The 10,817-nt window shown below is 27.9% G+C and overlaps 2 protein-coding genes across 2 annotated transcripts in view; one reads left to right on the top strand and one right to left on the bottom strand.

Annotated features, from left to right (window-relative positions):
* Window positions 1-4,812, top strand: part of LOC108692287 (activating signal cointegrator 1 complex subunit 2) — a 5,472-nt gene extending 660 nt beyond the window's left edge. Inside the window, exons 3-14 of the mRNA XM_018200480.1 lie at window positions 844-1,004; window positions 1,212-1,596; window positions 1,848-2,062; window positions 2,270-2,455; window positions 2,548-2,703; window positions 2,798-2,891; window positions 2,989-3,162; window positions 3,320-3,442; window positions 3,523-3,653; window positions 3,723-3,924; window positions 4,005-4,176; window positions 4,609-4,812. Coding sequence (XP_018055969.1) covers window positions 844-1,004; window positions 1,212-1,596; window positions 1,848-2,062; window positions 2,270-2,455; window positions 2,548-2,703; window positions 2,798-2,891; window positions 2,989-3,162; window positions 3,320-3,442; window positions 3,523-3,653; window positions 3,723-3,924; window positions 4,005-4,176; window positions 4,609-4,745 — 2,136 coding nt within the window. The 3' untranslated portion in view covers window positions 4,746-4,812. The remainder of the gene's footprint in view (window positions 1-843; window positions 1,005-1,211; window positions 1,597-1,847; window positions 2,063-2,269; window positions 2,456-2,547; window positions 2,704-2,797; window positions 2,892-2,988; window positions 3,163-3,319; window positions 3,443-3,522; window positions 3,654-3,722; window positions 3,925-4,004; window positions 4,177-4,608) is intronic.
* Window positions 4,813-4,950: 138 nt separating this feature from the next.
* LOC108692530 (bridging integrator 3-like) lies at window positions 4,951-7,054 on the bottom strand. The gene is made up of 4 exons (XM_018200833.1): window positions 6,873-7,054; window positions 6,665-6,772; window positions 6,280-6,454; window positions 4,951-5,485 (listed from the first exon to the last, which is right to left on the bottom strand). The coding sequence occupies exons 1-4, from the start codon at window positions 6,878-6,880 to the stop codon at window positions 4,976-4,978; spliced, it is 801 nt and encodes a 266-aa protein (XP_018056322.1). The 5' UTR covers window positions 6,881-7,054; the 3' UTR covers window positions 4,951-4,975.
* Window positions 7,055-10,817: the final 3,763 nt, after the last annotated feature.

Here is a 10,817-nt window from a genome sequence, read left to right as displayed (position 1 = left end):
TATATATCTGTTTTCTATAGCTGAATTATAATGTACACCTTGGAACTTAAAGTTAAATATATATGTTTAATATTTCACAAAAGAAGATTCTAACACAGGAATAAAAAAAAGAGGATTAAAGCTCGTTTTTTTTTTCTTGAAGAAAGTTTTAAACTATACACTGATTGTAAAAAATTTCAACTTATTGCATATTTATTTTACTTCAACTGTTGATTTTTCCCATCTGCTGGAAAACTGGAGATTGCTCTTGAAAATGAGTCTTCAGTCGAAATCTGAAAACTGGACAATCATGATTATAATCTATGTTTTATGTCATTGTACTGAACTGTGCTAATTTCTATCTTATATATATTTTTATTTAAGTACTATAAAGTCATATTTTAATAATCATAAAACTTGATTATTTCTTTCTATATATTCTTTCTGTTATGTTCAATTTAGAATAATTTACATTTTTTACATGCTTGTATTGTCTATATGAAAAATATTTGTATAAACTTAATGTAATAATATACAAAAATTTCAAACAAAGTAACTTTGAAATATACAGCATAAGACTTAACGTGAAATAGCTGTAGGTCTGTTTTTTTTTTAACTAAACTTATATAGTTCAACTTACTTCTTTTTTTATGTTAAAATAAAAAATATGGAATTATAAATTATAATAAATTTAAAATTCAGCAAAAGCAAGAAGAAAAGCTCTAGTGCAATTTAACAAATAAAAAACAAAATTAAAATCTCAAAATTCATGTTCTGTTTTTATTGAACATCTAATAATTGCATATATAAGTCATATTTATTTAACGTTTAAGTTTCTATATATTGTTTAATATCAAATTTTAGAATATGAAGTGGGCAGATAAGCGTTATTTTCTAAGTTACATAGCACCAGAGATATACAATGAAGATGGATCAGAAATTATGGGTGCTAAGGATTATTGGATGGAAATTGTGAGTTACATAATTGAAGATTTAAACTGGTTACTGGCTCTTCCATTTTATCGGTATAATAATTAGGTCTTAGTAATTTCAGTACTCGATCTATTCTTTTTAATTGAATTTTTTGCATTATTTTCACACATTCATCATTTCTCTTTTTCTTTTCATATTAGAGAGAAAAAGGGAAGATGAATGATACAAAAAGTTCAACTAAAAAGAATAAATCTACAGTTAACATGTTCCAATTATTACAAATAGGTTTCTTTATTTAGATTCTGGTCCAATATTATATACAATACATCGATTATGGATACATTAGTTTCTTTTTTACAAGAAGCCCCACCTTTCTATACCTTAGAAAGTTTTCCTGCTGATCCAAAAATGCGCGAAGCATTAGAGAATCTTCGTCGTAACGTACTTATCGTCTTCGCGCGACTCTGCACGAATAAACAGAGTTCAGCAGAATATATGAACCGTCCATTTCTTGGAAAACTATTGTATAACTATTACATATTCACGATACCAATTATATTTGATCTATGCCAACTGTATGGTAGAGAAAGTACCAAAGTAGTAGAGAAAATTGTAGATAGCGTATTTAATCTACAACCGATGTACAATGATGACCTTCAGAAATCTATACCATGCCTTATAAAGGTGATGTATACTGTTTAATCGTGATAAAAGAAAAACATTGATTTTTTTATATCTTACATTTCAATTATTGGTTCTTTATTTATTTTAGTCACAAATATGAATTGATATAATTAATTCTTCTCTAAGTTAAATTTTTTTAAAAATATAATCAACAATTATTGTTGATCAAAAGTAGAAACTTATTAAAAAAAATTGAATTTATAATTTTTGTTTCAATTGAATTAATCAGTCAATTATCTTTACTATCATAGGCTCTCGAAAATGTTGAACGAAGATTTGAAAATTGTCCAAGTAATGCTACTGAAGCAGTGGCGCTTTCAGAAAGAGGAGACTCTATTGAGATGACATTGTATAATTTAGAGGATTTAATACTCTATGTTCTAGATATATCATCAACTCTTACTATATTGTTAAGAGTCTATTCTCCAGTAACTGCCATATTTCATAAAGATGACTTCATAAACAAGTGAATAAAAGACTTTATTTTATTACTAATATCTCATTTAATTAATATATTATTTTTGGCAATATATTTACGTTTTTATTAAACTAGTTTTTTAATATTCGACAATTTTTATTAAATTGAAATTCTCTTATTTGTGAACGTATACACTTTGCTCAAATGTACAATATATTTTTATTTTGGTGCCACTATATTGTTTCTGTTTGCTAGGATAGTTTCAATATATGGGAGTACTATACCTGAAATGTATAAAAAATTAGACAAATTAGCATATAGCGAGGAAAATATGCCAAAGTACATTGAATTGAAGCATCGTCTTGATGTAACCAGAGTTGAAATGTTAAATCTTTATCGAATTATTATCTATGAATCCATATTACAAATTCAAGAAAAAATGTAAGTATGCGAAAAAATCATTTTATGATAAAAATAATTATATGGATATCCTAATGAAAATATTTGATTTTTACTTACTTCTAATGTTACAGAAACACAATAACTGAAAATGAGATAAGAAATTGCGTAGATAAATATTTGGATTCACTAATAAGTGCTATCTCTGAAAAAGAATTCATTATAGATTATCATCAGTTTTACCCAGTTGATGCCGATCTTCAAATTATAACTAAACTTTATCCTGAAATGTATCCTTTTTTAAAGAGTTTACAATATTATATTATTATACATAAACATAATACAGTTTTAAATCTTAGTTTTCTTTACATATCTAATAATCAGTGATACGATAAAAAGCAAATATATATTACAGTCATTGCATGCATCGATTGGAGATACCAAGATGTTAGCTAATGCATCACTCAATAATACAAATGTAAGTAATAATATTGCAAATATACATATGTATAGATTTATATATATGTATAGATTTATTATTATTAAAGATTTATTTTTATTAAAAAATTTTATAGATAGCTGTTGCTGGATCTAGCGGTATTCAAAGCAATCAACGAAAAGAACATTCCAATGATGTAAATTGCATGAACAATAAGATAGATTCTGGTTCAAAATATCCCGACAACTTAATGTCTCTTATTTCGGAGGTAAAAGAAATTTTGTGCGATTATGGTGAAGGTTTTATACAGGTAAGACTTGTTATATATTTAATTTATTCAATTAATTATTAATTTGTAATTAAATAGAAATAACGGATGAGAAGTAACGCATCGATTACTAGTACTAAATTTAAATAGAAAATATTGAGTAGTGTTTTTATAAATTTGTGCAATCTAAAACTTTCAGCTATGTTTAGAGAATTATAACTATAATATTGAATCTGTGGTAAATGCAGTTCTGGAGAACAAGTTACCACATAATTTGAAAGAATTAGATAGGACAATACCATATATACCACCTGATCCAATGGTAAGTAATAAAATAATCTCTTTGCTATAATAAGTTAAAATAGCGAGAATTAATCTATATTATATTATATATGCTTTTAGGAAACATCGATTGCTATGGACCTGACTACTGCAAATCTGATTAACGATTTTCAAGAGTTGAATGTTTCCTACAACGATAAAATTGAAGTCACGACAGAGAAATTTACAGATGTGTCAGATGTAAAGAAAAAGTAAGTTATTGCAGTGATAAAATTTGCACACATTGACATTGATTAAAATTAAATACATCTTTTTCCTAGGACAAATAAATACAGAAACGCAAATGAAATGTTGAACGACAAATCTGCAATTAGAGAAGCGAGGAATATCTATGAAAAATACAGCATTGTTACCGATGAATACGATGATGAATATGATGACACATATGACAGTCATGATATTCGTGGTAGTGCACAGGACGATTCTGCAGAAATAGATGCAAGGTCTTTCACTACTCCAAGAGTTAGTTGTTCAATTATTCTTTATCTTTATAATATATATAATGAATTTGATTTTTTTTACAACACATTTGTTTCATATAGGTATTTCAGACATTCGATAAAAATAATGCTAGTTCTGAGGATGATACAGAGATAGAAGACGAGAAACCTATACAAAATAGTAATCATTTTGTACAAGATTCAGCGGAATTACATGCTAAAGCTGAACAGCGAAAACAATCAAGAGAAGGCAAGAATGCATGTAATGTAAACGGTAAATTGCAAATTTATTTGCAAACATTTTTTTAATTACTTGTAATTTGATTAAATTATTAAAAAACACGTAAAATGATACAGATACAAAATGAACCATTTTCTTTTCACTCGGCAAATATACAAAATTGTTGTTTTAACTTATAGAAATATATCATTTATGTACATATGTTCAATGAAATATTGATTTATTACATTTCGGAATAGCATTTCTGAAATTAATATTAATTGTACAGTAACTAATTATATATAGTAATTATTATATTTAATTAGATTCATAGCAAATATTCACAATCTCATTTTTCTCTGATTTGATTTGCTTGTTAAATATGTCAAATGTCGAAAAATTCTTATATATTTAGCAATCCAATAGCGTACTATTGAGAAGTATCCCAAATAGTTCAGATTACAGATTACAATTTTTTTCTTTAAGGTAAATCCAAAGGTGATAAGCAAGATAAAAACGGACCAGTCAATAGGAGAAAAAATGTATACAAGGCTACACATGGCAATCATAATCGGCGAATGGGTGCAGAAATAAAAAGAAAACAAGGAATGGTTCCATCTTAAAGTTGCACATTTTCGCAAAAGATTTCACGATGTATATACTGCCAAGCAATAAATATATTTAGTATATTTACTTGGCTATTTAATTATTTCATAAAAATAAACATTTTTATTTGTTTGCTTGATTATACCGTGCTAAAAATGAATACATTCTTATTTAAAAATAATTGTATAAAAAAAATATATATATATTACACATTGTTTCAGAAATTTTTAGAGGAATGTGTTGTACTTCAGTGATCCTTTACTATAGTTAGCGCTCGCAATCTATTTAATTCAGTATTTATAACTCGCTGATGTTCCTCCTCAGGTACTATTGTGCTTGATGTGAATTCAGAAGAATACTTAATAGGCATCAATTGTGTATACAACTGCGTCGCATGTCCGTAATAATTTAATTGTATCATAATCACAGCGTGAATACTCGGATTGATATACTCCAATCTTTTTCCAAGAAACGTTGGCAATTCCGTGAGTAATTGAGCATGTATACTCTTCAATTCTTTAGCAGCCGTCTCCTCTGCTCGTCGTTCTCTTTCAAGTTTCGCGATGTGATTCGCAGTTTTGTCTTTTTTCTCTTGTAATTTTTTTACACGATTGTATACATATTTCCACGTGGTTACTAGATCCTCACGCTTTGCTATCGCCGCAGCAATGGTAATAAATTCATTCCTGAACTTTTTCAGAGGTTCTATAAACGTTTTATGGCATAAGTTGCTAATTTCTTGAACGTTCTTTCCTACCTAATAACGAAATGTAGCATGAGTTATAATATTATGCCTTCAGTGAAAGAATGTTTATTTTTTGTAACTCTTGAAAGTTTTCTTCGCATCTAACTTTATCTAAAGCAGAACATTTATTGAAATCTTGTAAAGAATTCCTCAAAAATTCATAGATTTTTCCAAATAAAATTAGAAGTTTTTAATGCAACTTTGAAATAACTTAGACTGTAAACAATTTGAATTATATATTAAAAATTATATATTGAATTATATATTATTATAAGAGAGATTCCACGAGACCATTTTCTAAAATTGAAACCACGAAACTTATAGGATAATATGAGAAAGGTAGGTTCACTACAATATAGTATAAAATATTAAATAGTATAAAATATTTTTATATAATATTAAATATAGTGTTTTACACTGTTTTACTCTAATTTTTCAAATAAAATCTTGCGAAATATACATAAGAATGTGTGTGAATACATGTACGTGTAAACTATTCTCATTACTAATTGATCAAAATTTGCATTATTAAGAAAAAAAACAATCAAAGAAATAATGTTTTCAGAAAAAGATAGAATTTAAATTTAAAAGTACAATTTAAAGTTTCAAAAATTTTCCTATGTCCTGTTTCCTTGATAAAATTCGATGAAAATCCCTGATTTTTAAGGATAAGAATCCCCTGAAAATTCTAGGTAATAAACACTGTATAGGAATAATCCTACCAATGAAGAGACTTTCATTACAAAATAGACATTCTGCTGAATATGACCAATATCTTGAGGGAGAATGTTAATATCATATTTTACTTGAGTAGCGACAGAATAATATTCTTCCACTATTCTCCTGCATTCATCGTTATTCTGTGCCAGTCCACAATTGATCAGATTTGTACTTAATCGTTGATCAGCCCTGTCTAAATTTGTAAGAGCTCCTATATATTTTTTCATTTCCTTGATCAATTTTCTTATTGCGCTTTCCACACTTAAAAAGAGAATAGATATATTGTAATACTTTTTTAAATATTTTTTTTAAGTAAACAAATGCAAAAGTTCATAAAATCTAGTTCATAAAATCAGCACTTAATAAAAATATGCTGTATATATTTGTAAATTATAACAAAACAAGAAAAAACTTGCACTGCACAAATATGATTATTATAGACATATAATAATTTCTATCAAATGTACGTACTAGATAAGTTTTTGAACAACAACGTCCAATTCTTTATCTTCTGCGTAAGACAAAAGTGGCGGCGCAGAAGTCGGTCTCTGGGTCAAGTAGTTCTTCTTTAAAGGATTCCTGTTCATATATACAATATAAATATTTTATGTAAATTCGCAATTCAAACATTAGAAAGTATCATAAATAATATTTAACATATTTTGAGAATTAAACTTACCACGTCATATTCAATAATCAATACTGATTGACAAATGTTAACGTAACAATCATTTACATCTACATGAATAATTTCAAAGCTCAGACATTTTTGCAAAGTGCTTTTGTAGTTATAATATTTGCTATCTTCATTCGATTATCTGACAATTCGTGAATATTAAAATCATATCTTTGACAAAATCATATATATAATTGTATCATTGTATAATTAGAAAAATAGTATTATATATTCTTTAATCTTGTCCTTTAAAAATTGATCTCTGCATTCGGAAACGATATTTTTAATTAGTACGCGATAAGAATGTCACTTGTTATCTTGCCGATTGTTAGAAACACTTAACGTGTATCGCGCATGCGTTTCCATAGAGAGTTCCATAGAGAGATCTGTCCCATCTCGTTTGAGAGATAAACCTATTTAAGATAAACTTGATAAACCCATAAATCTCTGATTATTTTAACATCTGTCATGTGAACAGGAAAAATGAGGAAAAGGTCGCTCAAATGTTGATTACGCAAACGTTAAAGTTATAGCGAATTCGATTGGACGCACTCAGTGCACACCGTGGTGCACATTAAAGCCATCGTACACAAAATAATGTAAAGAGATGTTTATAAATAAACATAGAAATCGATTAAATCGTGAAATATTTAATACATTTTATTGTACTATTAGACAAAATATATATTTCATAATTCGAAATATTTGCATTTCATTTTTATATTCAAATTAAATCAGTGTACAATGGCTTTAATATAATATCAGTGCGCACTAATTCTTCCAATCGAATTTGCCATTAAGATGCCTTTTTATGCTGATGTTCAACGCTCATTTTCAGCATTAAAGTAGATCATGTGATCAAAATTGACGCTTAATATTCGTCAATTTTTATCACGTGATTTATTTTGACGCTGAAAATGAGCGTTGATTGTTAGCATGAAAAGGCACCTACAAGGTGCTGTCTCATGGCAATCGGAATTTCGGAAAATGGAATCTTGAGATTTGTTTCCGTTCCTACACGAGGATTGCATTAGAACTGAATTAAATTAGTGCAATCAAACAATGTTGCATATCTTATGTACAGAATTTACATTCATCATTAACACTGTTATTACTAGCTATTATTACTATAGCGATATGCGGCGCAATTCGTTGGCATGATGATGATGGATATAAATTCTGTACATAAAGTGTGCAATATTCAATGTAAAGCATGAAATAATAGAATAATAGAATAATAGAATAAAAAAAATAGAATAATAGAATAATAAATTTATTAAATTTATTAATATTATTAAATTTCACAAAATATTGAAGGATGAGTTTACTTATTTCATGGCAGTAGTCGACAGGAGTCGATGTTAAGTATGGATAGTAAATTCAATATAGCAGCTACTTCGAATTACTCCAGCCAATCAGCAAAATATATCAATGTTACTTGACACTTTGTGAATCTCTGTTACACTATAAAGTCTCTATTTAAATTTAGTTAAATACAAAATTATCAAAATTGAATTTCTATATATAACAAGAAATCATTACGATGAATATTTTTTTCATTTATTTGTACTTGTTATTTATGCCATGCTTATGTAAGAACTTTTATTAAAAAGATATTTAATTTTTTTTTAAATATAAACGGTATCGTAAAAACCTTCGTCGATTGATTTCTTCAATTTGATTTCATCAACATTTATGTTCTTGTTGCTATTACTGTTTATTTTACAATTTAACTGGTAGAATTTTTTATGTAACCTTTTTTTAATGATAGTGAAAATTATTATTTAATAGATAACCATTGTTTAGAAGAATCCTTATGATTTATTTTGTCGAAATTCTTCTAATGGAAAGTTAATAAGAGAGAAGGACTCTATCTGAGACGCTGAGTGGCTCGCCACTTAATGCGATTGACTCGTGATTTGTGGATCCAGATTTAATCCAACCTGCATCCCATAATCCATATACGCGATTTTTCGTTCGGATTCGATGTTAGCTCGAAGTCCCCTCGAATGTTGACAAACTCTAAAGAATAAGAATGCGAAAACTAATAGCGTTTTTGGCCCAATTGGGTTTGCACCAACTTGGGTTAGAAAATGCTTTACTATTGGTTGTTACACACTCTATCAATAAAAGAGCACGAAACATCATTCAACTCAGGTTAGTGTAATAATAAATTGTACTATCTCGGAGAATTAAAGACCATGAAAGATTTTCTGTAATATTAGTACAATTTAAAGAAAAATAATGTAGGAATTCATGTTCCTACATGCATATATATTTACCTATAGTTTTCTCCCATTATTCATTATTTTTAGTATTTTTGCAATACTGACATAAATCGCGCTTTTCTTATAAATATAGGACTCTAAGTCAGTTATTTATATTGACAAAAATTTATATTTTTACTCGGAATGTGGTGAATATTACTAATATTTCTTTATTTTGTAAATATATAATGTTGTAACGCGCTAATGTTATAACGTGCAGAAAATGGAAAAATAAGCCCGGATTCTCATACGTGCAACAATACTTTGATACCAAATGCTAATTGGTGAAAAACGGGTAATGGAGATAAATTTTATCCACAAGCGGCTTTTTACTAATTAGCGCTCTGTGTCAAAGCGCTGTTGCCTGTATGAGAAGCCAGATTAATTCGCAAGAGTTCAGTGGATAATGCAGAGGTTGTGACAGAGACCATCTCAGATCCCAAACCAAGAACCTGTGATTGGCAAAGTAACTTCGCAATATCCAATTCATGATAAGTTCTAACATTGTATACTAAAATTCAACTTACAAAAGGAAACACATATAACATAAAAAAATCTACTTTCCCCGCATTTCTAAAATACGAAACTATTTTTATTATTTTATATTGGTCCCAAATCACAACTTTTTGTGATTAAGGTTTCATAGAAGACCCAAAAATCAAACATTTTTAACATCATTTATTTATAAAATATAAACACACACGCACACACAAACACACACATACATACATACATTTTTACAATACAATTTTTTAAAGATTTAAAAAAATGTATCTTAAACAAAACTATCAAGGGGATGCTGGGGAGTGGCCAAATTATCGTGAGTTTGCAGATTATAAATCTCCGAATTTATTGAACGAAATCACAAATCCTTTTACAGGATTTTAAAGTAGACGCAAAATTTAATGCTGCAATAGATTTTATATTAAAATCGAAAAAAAACGTTAAAACTTATATTTTTTTCAACCGTAGAACTGTCACCTGACATATATATTTCCTTAATACAAAAGTTTTAGCTTGTATGGACCAAACGACAGTGCAGCAAGCGTATTATATGCACAAACAATATTGAGTATGTGAAATTAAAGAAAGCTTCAAAAGATGGATATATATCTGCAAATAACGTGTATACGAATGCTGAGTGAAGACTCACCAATATTGAAAATTTATAATGCACGTAAATTGCAGCATTTTAGTGCTGGTAGTAAATTTAGAACACAGCCTTGGAATGGTAAATAAAGCAATTGTGTCTAGCAATAGCATATATGTTTATATGTAATACTACTATATTGCTAATGCCAATTAAGAGCTGGCGGAAACACCACAGTGCAAACAATATCTACTTCTCACTTAGGCCGATATTCATAATCGAATCTTATCAAGACTGTCTTAAGGACGTTCTCCGACAATTGTGCTCAACCTAATGAACACATTAATACTTATCATTATGAAAATTTTTATGAAAATTTATTTCACTTTTATATAGTATAAGATATTCCATAAGTGTTAATGTGTTTATACAAGTTTTTTTATATAATATAAAGTCACTACTGCTGTCAAAAAAATACGACTTTATTTATTGTGTTACTTACTTTGCTTAATGATTTCTTAAAGACAAAGTAGTATAGTTATATTCAGACAAATTTTATATTATTCTTATGATATCAAGTTTAATATCTCA

Source organism: Atta colombica, unplaced genomic scaffold, assembly GCF_001594045.1.
Source record: "Atta colombica isolate Treedump-2 unplaced genomic scaffold, Acol1.0 scaffold107, whole genome shotgun sequence".
Lineage (NCBI taxonomy): Eukaryota > Metazoa > Arthropoda > Insecta > Hymenoptera > Formicidae > Atta > Atta colombica.
Note: the sequence above shows the minus strand (reverse complement) of the source record. Positions and strands in the feature narration are given on the sequence as shown.